This window comes from Mercenaria mercenaria, chromosome 1, assembly GCF_021730395.1.
Source record: "Mercenaria mercenaria strain notata chromosome 1, MADL_Memer_1, whole genome shotgun sequence".
NCBI classification, from domain to species: Eukaryota; Metazoa; Mollusca; class Bivalvia; order Venerida; family Veneridae; genus Mercenaria; species Mercenaria mercenaria.
Window position 1 is genome coordinate 103,880,755 of NC_069361.1, and position 15,772 is coordinate 103,896,526.

Below are 15,772 nucleotides of genomic sequence, written 5' to 3' on the forward strand. Positions count from 1 at the left end.
GTATCGAAATAACTGCATTTTTATTAAGACCGCACCGTCTTTTGCGTTTTCTTAAAAACCATTTCATCTTGTTTACCTCACACGAACCGGCCAACTGAACTTCCGGCGGGATAGTTCAAACTTTTACCTGTTTCCTCTCCAGATAACGGTTTGTGCACACAAGTCACGTGCAGTATTATTTTCTAGAACGGTTCCCTTTGTCCCTATTATGCGTTCGACAGAATAAAAAAGTAAAATAAAAATACACTGACATGGAAATATCCAGTACTGGCATCAAGCATACCTGCGTGAACATAAATTTAAAAAGAAGTCTTAGATGAACACCAAAATATCCGGTAATAGAATCACTTTAATATTGACTACAAACATTTTGCTTAGAACTTTAACATTTGATGTGCTTCACTTTTCTGCTAAGGTTTTAGCGTTTTGACAAATGTTTTTAATTTTATTAAATTTAAACAAAGTTTGCTTAAGAATTGAAGCTGCAACTACAAATAAAATTCAGCGTATTCTAGGTGAATACAACTTTCGGCTAACATGCACTTTACCGATACGTATATCCTGTCTCAATAAAAAGGACTCTTTGTGTTTCTGTGTCATGTATAGGAGAGTTTCCTGAAATCATTAATTTATTCCAATAATTTCATTTAATCATATCTTCTTTTTATCATTACTGGAATTTGATAGCATTATATCTATGAACAGAAACAGAAACGGAATTAAAATTTATGAAAATTTACGAAATAAGTATAAAAACGTTGTTATTTTTTACTGGGGGTAGGGGTAGCGCCACGGTAAATAGAGCGAATTCTAAACCGGTGACCCCCATTTTTCTTTCATGAAATCGATAGTGATTGAAATTTTGCACGCTTGCTCAAATCTATTCAAAAAACTATCTGACAGTTTCTGAAATATAGGCGTCTTCACGCAAAATTTTGGGTAAAGCTCGACGTCAGTTTTGCGTGTTTTGCGTTCATAAATCGTTTGCCTCTGATGTGACGTCAAAATAAACATGATATATTAAATATCATTGGAGAGATAATTGTAGTATAAACTTGAAAATAAAGAATTTTTGCCGTTTTTTAGTTGTATATAAAAACGATAATCGAATAACTAGTCAAGTACGTAATTTTGTGCTCTGCTGAAAAAATGACGTTAGTGGTCATGTTTGAAGATTTACAGCAGCAAAATGGAGAATAACAGAAAAATGAAAAAAATACCAGTCAATCGGAAATATCGTCAATTTTGTTTCGGCAAAATTTCATAACGGTCCGTTGACTTTCGTTAGATGGCGCATATTACCTTAAGGAGAAATGTTCAGTTATGGTTGTTTCAAATGGGCAATATGATGTAAAATGATGATATTGACCGAGGCAGTTGGCAGCTGAAAAGTTTAAAACTGTTTTATTAGATGAAGTATACAATAATATATATATATTCTTAATGGCCAGCTGAAAATAAAATTTTAAGTTGCTTTTAGTAAGGTTCTAGGTTGTGTATGAACTCTCATTGTCCAGTATAACTAGAGTATCTTTATGCTGTGGGACATGATCTGTCCATCTATCTGTCTCCAAAACCTTGTCTTGTTAACTCTTCAAACCATTTTCAAGGGATTTTGCCCTAACTTATGGAAGAATAACGCCTCGGTAGCCTGGTGGTAGAGTGCCTGCTTCGGGTGCAGGAGCCTAGTGGTAAAGTGCCTGCTTCTAGTGTGGGAGGTCGTGGGTTTGATTCCTGGCCGAGTCATTCCAAAGACATAAAAAATTCTACTACCTGTAGTAGTTTTTTGGTTGACGCTCAGCATTAAGAGGATAGTGCTAGGATTGGTCAATCTGGAATCAGTATTATGTGACTAGGTGGGATATATATGTCACGTGTCTACGGCGTGATATTCCAGTGAGGCAGCACTATAAAGTTGGGCATTGTGCTCACTGCTTCAAGTAGACGCCGTCGTTTATATGACAGAAAAATTGTTGAAAAAAACATTAAACCCGAACACACACAGAGGATGTTAACTTGCTCATATTGTCAGGATATCGATGTACCGTGCTTGATAAGGAGTAATGGCCCTTTAAAATATACAAAATGCTGTGTGCTGTGCAATACTAACTAAAGGTTTGTTTATACATTTTTAGCTCACCTGTCACATAGTGACAAGGTGAGCTTTTGTGATCACCCTTCGTCCGTCGTCAGTCCGTCCGTCCGTGCGTGCATCCGTCCGTGCATCAACAATTTCTTGTCTGCATGATAGTGGTTTCATTTATGATTTTATTTTAACCAAACTTGCACACAACTTGTATCACCATAGGATCTCTGTTCCTTTCTTGAACTGGCCAGATCCCATTATGGGTACCAGAGTTATGGCCCCTGAAAGGGCCAAAATTAGCTATTTTGACCTTGTCTGCACAATAGCAGCTTTATTTATAATTTGATTTTTACCAAACTTGCACACAACTTGTATCACCATAAGATCTTGGTTCTTTTCTTGAACTGGCCAGATTCCAAAATGGGTTCCAGAGTTATGGCCCCTGAAAGGGCCAGAATTAGCTGTTTTGACCTTGTCTGCACAATAGCGGCTTCATTTATGATTTGAATTTAATCAGACTTGCACAAAACTTGTGTCACCATAAAATCTTGGTTCCTTTTTTGAACCGGCCAGATCCCATAATGGGTTCCAGAGTTATGGCCCCTGAAAGGGCCAGAATTAGCTATTTTGACCTTATCTGCACAATAGCAGCTTCATTTATGATTTGATTTTAACGAAACTTGCACACAACTTGTATCACCACAAGATCTTGCTTCCTTTCTTAAACTGGCCAGATTCCATCATGGGTTCCAGAGTTATGGCCCCTTAAAGGTCCAAAATTGGCTATTTTGGCTTTTGCGGCCATATAGAGACTTCATTTATCGTTTTATTTGATACAAACTTCCAAAATATCTTCAACAACAATAAATCTTGGATTCCATGACAAATCAGATCCAATCATAGGTTCCAGAGTTATTTTATATCTGATTACCTCCCCTGATTGTAATTAAAATGGATTTATATCAGTAAGTACTTACAGGACTTATTTGAAATTTCATTATTGTTATTAGTTGGACTGAGACAATAAGGGTAGATAACTATGGACTGATTTTATGTCAAATTACCTCCCTTTATTTCAAATTAAAATTGTTATATCTCCATAACTAATGTAGATACTGATCTGAAATTCCATTTATGTCAACAGATTTATTTGGCAGATCCTTCTTTTGTCCACTTACAATTTTTTTTTAATTACTTCCCTTTTACGTTACTTTAAATAGCTTATTTTTAGTAACTTTTTTATTATTGGCTGTAGGGAAAACACGAGACCAGTTTTCTGTGGTACAACATGGATGGTACCTCCAATTTTTAGGTGAATTTTAACATATCTATACTTTGTAAGATTTTTTTTTTCATTTTGGTTAAATTTCTTCCCTTTGTTGTTCCTGTCCTTTGGACTTAGATATTTTTTCTGAGGACCTTCTTGTCCTCAAGTGCAATGATAACAGGTGAGCGATATAGGGCCATCATGGCCCTCTTGTTTATAACTTGTCTTGAAAGTTTTCACTGTGAAATGAACTTGCACATATTTTCTGGACAAAATGTACTTTGCCCTGTTTGGGAGTTATGACCCTTTGAATTTTACTGAAATTAGCAATGCTTACACTAGTCCAGATAACTCCACTTCAAAGTTTTTAAAGGATCTGACTAGAACTTACAGCAACATTAATTGTATTTAGTATGAATTGAACATATTATTAGAACCATGACTGTCTGACCCAAAGTTACAGAAATATATTACTATTGAATAAACTTATGCTTGTTGCCAGGATATACATGCACTAGGTCAAGTGAGTTATGACCCTTTAAATTATTTACACATCTGAATGTATTATTCTTGATCAAACAGTTTTTGCTAGACTATTCAAAGAATAGGTAGAGCTATTGGACTCGCCAGAGGATCGGCAACAGCATCCGCGTCACGATTTGGTCAAGTTTTTGTATGTAGGCTGGTGTACACTTGTTTACTATGATAAACTGACTTTCATTGCACAGGTTCCTTAACTCTGTTGCATTTATACAAAATTATGCCCCTTCTTCGACTTGGCAAGTTTTTGTTAAGTTTTTGAATGTAAGCTGGTATCTCAGTACCCACTAATGGGAATGGATTGAAACTTAATACAATTGTTCACTGAGATGATCTGACATGCATTGCACAGGTTTCATTACTATTCTTTGCTTTTTACAAAATTATGCCCCTTTTTAGCTCATCTGATTTTTTGAAATAAAATGATGAGTTATTGTCATCACTTGATCGGCATCAGCGTCGGCGTTGGCGTTGCCTGGTTAAGTTTTATGTTTAGGTCAGCTTTTCTCCTAAACTATCAAAGCTATTGCTTTAAAACTTGCAACACTTGTTCACCATCAGTACTGTAGCTGACTCTGTACAGCAAGAAACTTAACTCCATCCTGCTTTTTGCAAGAATTATGGCCCCTTTTGGACTTAGAAAATATCAGATTTCTTGGTAAAGTTTTATGTTTAGGTCAATTTTTCTCCTAAACTATCAAAGCTATTGCTTTAAAACTTGCAACACTTGTTTACCATAAAAAGCTGACTCTGTACAGCAAGAAACATAACTCCATCCTGCTTTTTTCAAGACTTATGGCCCCTTTATCAGATTTCTTGGTTAAGTTTTGCTTTTATGTCAACTTTTCTCCTTAACGGTCAAAGTTATTGCTTTAAAACTTGGAGCAGTTATTCGCCATTAAAAGCTGACTCTGCACAGCAAGTACCGTAACTCTATATTGCTTTTTTGCAAGAATTATGGCCCCTTTTGGACTTAGAAAATCATGGGTATGACAGTATTGCTATTATACAGAGACAAAAAAATCAGATGAGCTTCTGCACCGGCAAGGCGGTGCTCTTGCTTGATTTAGCAATTTTTTGATACGTTTTTGTATGTAAGCTGGGAGCGTGGTACCCACAAATGGGAAGGGACTGAAACTTCTTATACTTGTCCACAGTGATGAGCTGACATGCATTGTACAGGTTCCATAGTGCCCGCCCTTTTAGCTCAGTTGGGAGAGCATTGGTCTACGGATCGCGGGGTAGCAAGTTCGATCCCCGGGCGGGGCATATGTTCTCCGTGACGATTTGATAAGACATGTGTCTGAAATCATTCGTCCTCCACCTCTGATAATTCATGTGGGGAAGTTGGCAGTTACTTGCGGAGAACAGGTTTGTACTGGTAGAGAATCCGGGAACACTGGTTAGGTCAACTGCCCACCGTAACATGACTGAAAAAGGCGTTAAAACAAAAACAAACAAATAAACAGGTTCCATAACTCAGTTTTGCATTTTTACAAAACTGTGCCACGGGTACTAAACAGTGCCTGCGGTACCGCCTGTGCCGACGAGGATTGAAGGCACTTCGCTTCCTGTACCGCAGGTACTTCGTCAATGTTTACAAAACGAGCGAGATCGGTGAGTGATTTTTGTCATTTTTGTCATTTTATTACTGCATGAAGCATTTTTTCAAAAATCGGGGAATGTAGCGGGGTGTATATGTATCTTATCTACATATCCATGCTAAAATTTGTGGCAAATGATCAATTTCCTAGAAACGTAAGGACAAATAAGTTGGGAATGAAACGTGTTTTTTTCACATCAGTGACTGTTTAGACTCATTTCTTTTCGCTGACCCAAACGATGTCGTCTCTGCCGTCGTAAATTATATATATAAATGACATGTGATCTGCTAAAACATAAAATGTGTCCAGAAAATCCCGAATTTGAACGTTATGCCAATTTTGGAAAAGTGCCGCAGGCATTTCGACGATGCCGCAGCCCCTTCGAGGTGCCGCAGGCACTTCGAAAAGTTTCATAAATTGGCCCATATCTAACCAAATCTCCAATAACTCGCATTCGCACGATTATATCGCGGGCTTAGCGCAAAACGGTTGTAACTCCTTCTTTATTTCATATAAGTTACAACCGTTTTGCGCTAAGCCCGCGATATTTTATATTCACTAATATCAAATAGTTTAGCAATCGGTTTATCTTCGCGGGTAATCTTAAACTCTAGTACGCGATTGTTCCGGTCAGTTGAAGCAAACTGTATTTCCCAAACATTATGCTTTTTGAAAATTGCCTTCCCTGTCCGTCCTATGCTGCTCGATATGTTTTTTTCTCAAAGTTTTGTTTGCAGGAAGAAAATAGGTTTTACGCACATGTAAAAACTATTACATTTCTCCCGTTTGATCGTTTATGAGCTATACTTTTTAAGTTCTCCATTTTTCTGAAAACATTTTCACAATATTTTTTTTTTTGTAGATATGCTTCATATTTCCAGGAAACGTTAGGCTATTAAAATAACAACAGAAAATTTCGAAATATCAATATAGTTTCTGACTTTATACCGAAATAAATGTCAGCTAGTAAATGTCAGCTGTCCACAATGGGCTCTTACACAAATGGTATCGAGATTATAATATTTACAGAAAACTTTTGACTATTGAGACTCTTATTAGAAAACTTCGCTTTATCACGATAATTTCTTGAAGTATCGCGACAACTACCTACCTATCTCGTGGCAGAAATATAGGTTATAATGCAGTCATTCGGTCAGAAATGTGCTTCCGTGACTTTCGAAAGATGTCCCTAATAAATAGATCCTATTTTTTCCATTTTTCGCGCATTTGCGCGTAAATCGGGAGCCAAATGGGCATTATTTCACTCGTGGAATGATTGTTACATAAAACAGGACACTTTTCATGCTAATATTCGCATGTTTTCGAGTTGTTTACGTGAAAACGAAAGTAGGGTGTTTGTTCTGCGGACCGCTTTCTGAAATGCGGCAATATGAGGGTACCTGACTTGCATTTCACTGCATACTATTCAACACCCCTTTTTCTTTTCGTTTTCTTGAAGGAAATGTATGGATATCTTGTGGAAAATGGTCTACGACGGAGTGAAAATCTAGAAACTGTAACAAAATTGTTCTGAAGTAACTGAATTTTATATGAAATTTTTTATTGGTTTATAGCCTATGCCGCCATAATGGATGGATATTTAAAGCTTAACAAAGGTTTGGTCCCTTTTATTTTACAATACTATAAAGTCAATTTATTACAGTATCATGAGGGCATTTAGTTTTTGCCCTTCTGTTTCTCTGTTCTTCCATTTGTCTGTTTGTCTAGTTTCGGCCAAATTTATGTCCCGATACTTTTTGAAAGTGGCTGCGGCACCTCAAAGGGCTGCGGCATCGTCGAAATGCCTGCGGCACTTTTCCAAAATTGGCATAACGTTCAAATTCGGAATTTTCTGGACACATTTTTATGTTTTAGCAGATCACATGTCATTTATAAATACAATTTACGACGGCGGAAACGACATCGTTTGGGTCAGCGAAAAGAAATGAGTCTAAACAGTCACTGATGTGAAAAAATCACGTTTCATTCACAACTTATTTGTCCTTACGTTTCTAGGAAATTGATCATTTGCCACAAATTTTAGCAAGGATATGTAGATAAGATACATCTACACCCCGTTACATTCCCCGATTTTTGAAAAAATGCTTCACGCAGTAACAAAATGACAAACATCACTCACCGATCTCGCTCGTTTTGTAAACATTGACGAAGTACCTGCGGTACAGGAAGCGAAGTGCCTTCAATCCTCGTCGGCACAGGCGGTACAGCAGGCACTGTTTAGTACCCGTGTGTGCCCCTTTTTGGACTTCAATATTCATTCAATTGACAAGGCTGTTGAATAGTCTAGCATTGCTGTCCTCTGACAGCTCTTGTTCAAGAAACTTCTTTAATGTAGTTGTGTGTGAAAGATGTAAATGAAAATATTCTTTTAAGGGTGGGGTAAGTGTAGCGATATGAGGAATCTAAGAAACAATACAAGATTTCAGTTTATGTCAGAAATGTAAAATCATCAGGAGAGAAAAAAAATCAGAATGGGGATGGTGGTAGCAGTGTTTGAGAGTGAGGGGAGAAAGAAATTGAGTTGAAAGGATGTGTGAAATAGTTTTATTGGGTACTGTTGTTTGAAAAGTTCAGTTATTTTTTCTGTTGATAATGTTATTATGAACATTTTGTATTATGTCCCTTTTGAAGATGTGCATAATTGTCCAAGTATAGATTAAATAATTATGCCTCTTCTGGTATTTATAGCCAGGCAATACTCTTTTGTTTTGTTTTCTTGTTAATTGAGTCTTCACTTATATTGAATAACGTTTTACTGATCCCCTTTTTTAGCTCACCTGTCGCATAGTGACAAGGTAAGCTATTGTGATTTCCCTTAGTCCGTTGTCCGTTCCGTCGTCCGTCCGTCCACAATTTCTTTTGAACAAGATAGAGACCACATTTTGCAATCTATTTTAATCAAACAGTTGAAAATTGTACACAACTTGTATTGTTTGAAAACTGGCCAGATCCCATCATGGGTTCCAGAGTTATGGTCCCTTAAAGGGCCAAAATTTGCTATATTGGCTTTTGCAGCCATATAGAGACTTCATTTATGGTTTGATTCGATACAAATTTGCAAAATATCTTTAACAACAATAGATCTTGCATTCCATGGTGAATCCATCAGATCAAATCATAGGTTCCGGAGTTACGGGCCCTGATTAACCTCTGAAAGAGCCAAAATTTGTTCATTTTTACCTTGTGAACACGATAGAAGTGACATTTTACATTCGATTTTAACCACACTTGCACACAACTTGAGTCACAATTAGATCTCAGTTCCTTTCAGAACCGGCTAGATTCCATCACTGTTTCTAGAGGTACTGCCCCTGAAAGGGGCAAATTTTCTATTTTGGCTCTTTCAGCCATATAAAAGTTTCATTTATGCTTTGATTTGATACATACTTGCACAGAATGTTTATACTGATGATTCCTATGCCAAGTTCAAAACTGGGTCATGTGGGGTTAAAAACTATGTCACCCACTCAAAGGAAAAGCTTGTTAACACTCTAGAGGCCATATTTATGATCCTATCTTCATGAAACTTGGTAAGAATGTTTATCTTGGTGATTACTAGGCCAAGTTTGAAATTGGTTTATGTGGGTCAAAAACTAGGTCACCACTCAAATGAAACGAAAAGCTTAACACTATAGAGGCCATATTTATGACCCTATCTTCATGACACTTGGTCATAAAGCTTATCTTGATGATTCCAAGGCAAAGTTTAACAGGTGAGTGATATAGGGTCATCATGACCCTCTTGTCTAGTTTACTTACACTTTGTTCATCCTGCATCCATTGTCCTTCATCAACATTTTTAGCTCACCTGTGCCAGAGGCTCATGGTGAGCTTTTGTGACCGTTTGATGTCCGTCGTATGTTGTGTGTCTGTCAACAATTTCTAAAAAAATCTTTTTCTTCAAAACCACTGGGCAGATTTACACCAAACTTCTCAGGAATGATCCTTGGATGGCCACCTTTCAAAATTGTTCAAAGAATTGAATTCCACACAGAACTCTGGTTACCATGGCAACCGAAAGGAAAAACTTAAAAAATCTTCTTGTCCAAAACCAAAACGTGTAGAGCCTCAATATTTGGCATGTGACATCATCTAATGGTCCTCTATGAAGATTTTTCAAATTATGCCCCTGGGGTGAAAAGAGGCCCCTCCCCAGTGGTCCCAAGTTTTACATAGACTTATATAGGAAAACACTTTAAAAATCTTCTTGTCTGAAACCACAAGACCTAGGCCTTTGATATTTGATATGTAGCATTGCCTTGTGGTCCTCTACCAAGATTGTTCAAATTATTACCCTGGGGTGAAAAGAGGCCCCGCGCGGGAGGTCCATAGTTTAACATAGACTTACATACTTATTAGGAAAAGTCTGTATTTTGAATCAAAGTAGTAGAAACAACATTATAAAATATATTTGTGCCCCCCCATGAGTGGTGGGGGCATATAGATTTGGTCTTGTCCGTCCGTAGTTCGTGACGCACCTAGCTCAAAAAGTATTTGATATAAATTGATGAAACCTTGCATGAGTCTTTATCATGATATGAACTTGCGCACCTCCTATTTTTCGTCTGGCTCCGCCCCCTATTTTCAGAGTTATGGCTCCTGAAATAGTCAAAAATGTACATTTTTACCTTGTGACAAGAGAGGCACAAAAAATTTTTGATATAGATTCATGAAACCTTGCATGAGTCTTTATCATGATATGAACTTGCGCACCTTCTATTTTTCGTCTGGCTCCGCCCCCTATTTTCAGAGTTATGGCCCCTGAAATAGTCAAAAATGCACATTTTTACCTTGTGACAAGCCTAGCACAAAAAGTTTTTGATATAGATTCATGAAACCTTGCTTGAGTCTTTATCATGATATGAACTTGCGAACCTTCTATTTTTCATCTGGCTCTGCCCCCTATTTTCAGAGTTATGGCCCCTGAAAAAGTCAAAAATGCACATTTTCAACTTGTGACACGCCTAGCTCAAAAAGTATTTGATATAGATTCATGAAACCTTGCATGAGTCTTTATCATGATATGAACTGGCGCACCTTCTATTTTTCATTTGGGTCTGCCCCCTATTTTCAGAGTTATGGCCCCTGAAATAGTCAAAAAAGTACATTTTCACCTTGTGGCACACCTAGCTCAAAAAGTATTTAATATAAATGGTTGAAAACTTGCATAAGTCTTTATCATGATATAAACTTTGCACACCTCTTATTTTTTTGCTGGCTTCACTCCCCCCCCCCCCCCCCCCACACCCCTATTTTTTAAAGTTATGGCCCCTGAAATAGTAAAAAAATGCATTTTTTCACCTAATTATGTGCCTAACTCAAAAAGTATTAGATGTAAATTCAGGAAACCTTGCTGGAGTCTTTATCGTGATGTGACCTTGCACACTTGGTATTCTTGAGAATCTTAGCTCTTATTACAGAGTTATGGCCATTGAAATAGCCAAAATAGTGGATTTTTGTTTGTGATGCTCATAGCTCAAAAAGTATAGGGCCTAGAATAATGAATCCTTTTCATAAAATGTTTGTTGAGGCTATACCCCATTAAGACTGCAAACATTTGAATTATTGCCCCTTATTTGTGACAAATGTTCCAGTGGGCACACCCTGTGTCCTACAGACACATTCTAGTTTTGTTTCATATATAGTAAATAAAAATATTTACATTAAAAGCTAATGGTTGCTGGTGTTCTTTCACTAACTTTAAGGTAGTTATGCACGTTTGATAAACCGGAAGTGATGGCGTTACGTCATTTATCCGGAAAACATAGAATAAAGCCTGGATTCGGCGTATGGAAATGAAAATTATTTTATGAATAATTCGAAACCTGTGAGTAGATTTATTACAATGACACTGTTCCTATATTTCTAAAGTCAAAATATGATATTAAAACATATGACACGTTAAATAATTCAAAATAATGTCTTAAAATTAGCATGAAATGTCCGGTTCACTTTAATCGTGGTCAGGTATCTCAAAAATAAGCACACGGACCTATACATTTTATTTCATCAAATGATAGACCATGTGTTTATTTAAAACTGTGAGAAGTTTCATCAAAATCTACATCGTAGAAAAAATTCTATTAGCGAAAATGTTATGAAAGGGTATGATTTCCCATAGACTCCCATTGTGAAATATTGCATGAGGTCCAAATTTTTCAAATCAGTCTAGCAAAAATTCAAGCACACGACCCTGTCATTTTTATTAGCTCATCTGATTTTTTGAAAAAAAATGATGAGTTATTGTCATCACTTGAGCGGTTGTCGGCGTCGGCGTCGGCGTTGCCTGGTTAAGTTTTATGTTTAGGTCACCTTTTCTCCTAAACTATCAAAGCTATTGCTTTGAAACTTGGAATACTTGTTCACCATCATAAGCTGACCCTGTATAGCAAGAAACATAACTCCATCTTGCTTTTTGCAAGATTTATGGCCCCTTTTGTACTTAGAAAATATCAGATTTCTTGGTTAAGTTTTATGTTTAGGTCAACTTTTCTCCTAAACTATCAAAGCTATTGCTCTGAAACTTGGAATACTTGTTCACCATCATAAGCAGACCCTGTACATCAAGAAACATAACTCCATCCTGCTTTTTGCAAGATTTATGGCCCCTTTTGTACTTAGAAAATATCAGATTTCTTGGTTAAGTTTTATGTTTAGGTCAACTTTTTCTCTTAAACTATCAAAGCTATTGCTTTGAAACTTGCAAAAACTTGTTGACCATCATAAGCTGACCCTGTACAGCAAGCAACATAACTACATCCTGCTTTTTGCAATAATTATTGCCCTTTTTGGACTTAGAAAATAATTTTCTTGGTTGAGTATTATGTTTAAGTCAACTTTTCTCATAAACTATCAAAGCTATTGCTTTAAAACTTGCAACAGTTTTTCACCATCATAAGTGGACACTGAACATCAAGAAACATAACTCTAACCTGCTTTTTGCAAGAATGATGGCCCTTTTTAGACTTAGAAAATCATGGTAGGATCAATTTATTTCTATTACACAAAAAAAATCAGATGAGCGTCAGCACCCGCAAGGCGGTGCTCTTGTTTGCTTAACTTTTTATGTATATTCTGAAGTTTTGAAAAATCAGAGTTTAATCAAATTCTACATTGTAGAAAAAAATGCGATCCAAACGTGCAGAACTACCTTAAGGTTGATCTAATTACCTATTAAAAATAAACAAACTGCAGATTGCTCGATTTACCAATTTCTCTAACGAATTTCCATGGGCCTGTTGAGTTCATGCAAATAAAGTTAGACTGTATCATTTTTGAATATTAGCAGTATCACCTTTAACTATTTCTGCTCAGGCCAAGAATATAGAAGTCTGTTTTGATATTAGCAGTACAAATGTACCGTACTTTACTGTTTCTATTTAGGCCAAGAATATGATAGTATGTTTGCCGTCACTGACAATTTCTGCTCAGTATATAAAGTATGTTTAAACAATGGCAGTACCATCCTTAATTATGTCTGCTTAGGCCAAGAATATGATAGTATGTCTGAATAGCAGCAGTGCCATCTTCAGTCCAGAGATATGTTAGTACATTCAAATATTATTTATACCATTTTTGAGAATGTTTCTTCAGTCGAAAGAATATCATTATGATACACTGGGATTCCGTTATAACGCTGTCGTCGGGGTCCAAGGTTCGAGACCCGCAGATCTAGCGGGGTTAAATTTATAACGCAGGTTGATCGTATCAGTGGTATATGCAATACTCCACCCACCGATAATGTTTTAAGCATATTTTGGATGCTTTTTTATGTAAATAAGAAATAAGAATCGTAAACGGGACATTCTAAAAGAAAGTTGGAATTGTGTATCACGGAAGTAAACATATATAACGCTGTGTGAGGAGTGCGAGGTCGTGAGAATTACATATGCAATGCAATTGCACTGGGGGTTTATGTAACTAAAAGAAGAACACGGACAGTCTTAAAATATTTAATTTGAATACATGAAGAAAATCGATAAATAAGATAGAAAATTGTTAAATCACCGTCGTTAATATATGATATTAAAAAGGGAGAACATTCTCAATATGGCTTTCAGTGCGTCGAATCTTCGTTAATTCCGATGAACTGAGTGTGGTGATTATGAAAAACGGCTGCATTTTATTACAAAACTGGGCCTGTTGTTCGATTTTTATTCACTCAAGTGTTCATGTCATCCGCTTTATTGGTGCAGACATAACGGTTTGATAGTTGACTGACGGCTTACACGCTTGTTATGCAAACAATCTAATTTTGACATGGTACTGATTGCCTAACTGTCACATGTCTACATGTGTTCAAACTTTCACAAAGGCGATAGGCAAACAAGTAAGCTAGCAGACAATTATTGATTTTTGTCACAATTGTCATGGCAAAGGTGTTAAATTACAAAGGTACATATAGTTTTAACGCTGGTTATGATCAAATTAAATAACATCCGCGGACTCGGGTTTTTTTTACCCCCGAAAATTCAGGGTCTAAGAGTCTACCGCATTATAACGAGGACCGCGGTATATCGAGTAGCGTTATAACGGGTTTCGAGTGTAGTATGTTTGAATATTAGCAGTACCAACTTTGACTGTATCTGCTGCTCAGTCCCTGGATAAGGTACAGTTGAACTTTGCAGGCTTGAACTCAAGGGGTCAAGAAAAATTGGGGTAGTTCAAGCAGTCAAGGTTTTGGTTTATTCAGTGTAGTAAATGTGAAGCGACTTTCTGACACAAGGCTGATGGCAGTTCGTGGGAAGAGGTGTGAAATTCAATATAAAATGCTTTTAAGAACTGTTTGTTGAGTTCGAGAATCGGAGAGACAGTATTTGAGTTTTCTGAGGTCGATCAATATACATTATATAGGGATTTTGCCGAGGCAGGATGATTAGTTCAAGGGAAAGGTGGGGTTTTATAAATCTCAGTTCAAACAAACGAAGCCAGATTTTAGTATGTTTGAATATCAGCACTACTACCTTTGACTATATATATTGTTCAGGCGTATGTATGTACAGTGAAACACCGCTCGCTCAAGCATCGATGACTCGAGCACCTGTGCTCGCTCGAGCAATTCATGTGGTCCCGGGCGATTTCCTTCTATTTTCTATGTGAAATTACCATGGCTGGGTCGAGCATCGATAACTCGATCGCTCGAGCATGACACCTGGTCCCTGTGTATTAATTTACTCTTTGTTGCTTCTGGCTAACTTGAGCAGAGGTGTCAAAAATTTTCGCAGCTTCGGCGATCAGAATGTATCGGTTAATTAAAAATTTTCACACGTCGTGAAAATTGCATTGTTTATTCCTCGACTATGTTAAATGTTTGTTTGTCGGTATATTTGATCTAATAGTGAGATTAATTATTGATGAAAGGTTAAAGAAATTACTGTTTGCTTTAGATTAAAGCAAGTATGTTATTACTTATTACATCATAGATATATTTTTTTAAATGTCACGGGTTTGTTATTATTATGCATCACCGTTTCCTCTGCAAATGGTACCAATGACAATTGATACAATAAAACTTCATTTTTTTCATATGCTGGTCAATGTTTGGGTCGCTCAAAATCATGGATAACTCGAGCATTTTGCTCATCCCCTTGCGACCTCGAGCGAGCGGTGTTTCACTGTATGTACATTAGCAAAACTACCTTTGACTCCGCTCAGGAAAGTTTTTGAAATGTATCGTCATGTGACTGCTAAGCTAACCACTGCAGTTACTAAAATTTGTCTTAGCATGAAAATGACAGGTTGGTATTTTGTTTGTTGTAGGAGCGACCTCAGCTTGAGGCCCAGAGGTCTGAGTTATTGGAGAGTATTACCAATGATTTACAGTTCCTTCGTGACCTTGAGGATAAATCACTCGGACTTTTACAGAAATCTGAAGGTATGTTGTCTACTTATTTTGAATATGTGTCATCATAATTGGGTAGTTTAGTGTAAGTAGCAGTGTAAGTAGCATTCCGTATTCCTTACAGAGCTTTTGTTTTTGATCTGCTCTCTGGGCACATCACTGTTCCAGTTCAGCCTAACACTGTAGGTCAGTCCCTTATTGTCCACCTCTGACTCATGCGTGGCAGTGGTGAGTTACTCACAAACAGCAGAATACTTAACAAGAAATTTTCAAAATCATAATATCTGACAACTTTAACCTAAAAAAAAACACAATAAAAATAAATGATTTGAACTTTACTTGAAAGAACTTAAGGCTGTTTTCTCAGTACAGTATTATGTTCTTCATAGAATGCCCTCATCAGACAAGGTGTA

The 15,772-nt window shown here is 36.9% G+C and overlaps 1 protein-coding gene across 13 annotated transcripts in view; it reads left to right on the forward strand.

The window, feature by feature from the left end:
* The window catches only part of LOC128545958 (dynein axonemal heavy chain 6-like), a 193,990-nt gene that overhangs the window by 128,028 nt on the left and 50,190 nt on the right, over positions 1 to 15,772 (forward strand). For all 13 annotated transcript variants that reach the window (XM_053519337.1, XM_053519282.1, XM_053519316.1 and 10 more), the window contains one exon: positions 15,278 to 15,392. In XM_053519337.1, the coding sequence (XP_053375312.1) occupies positions 15,278 to 15,392 (115 nt within the window). The remainder of the gene's footprint in view (positions 1 to 15,277; positions 15,393 to 15,772) is intronic.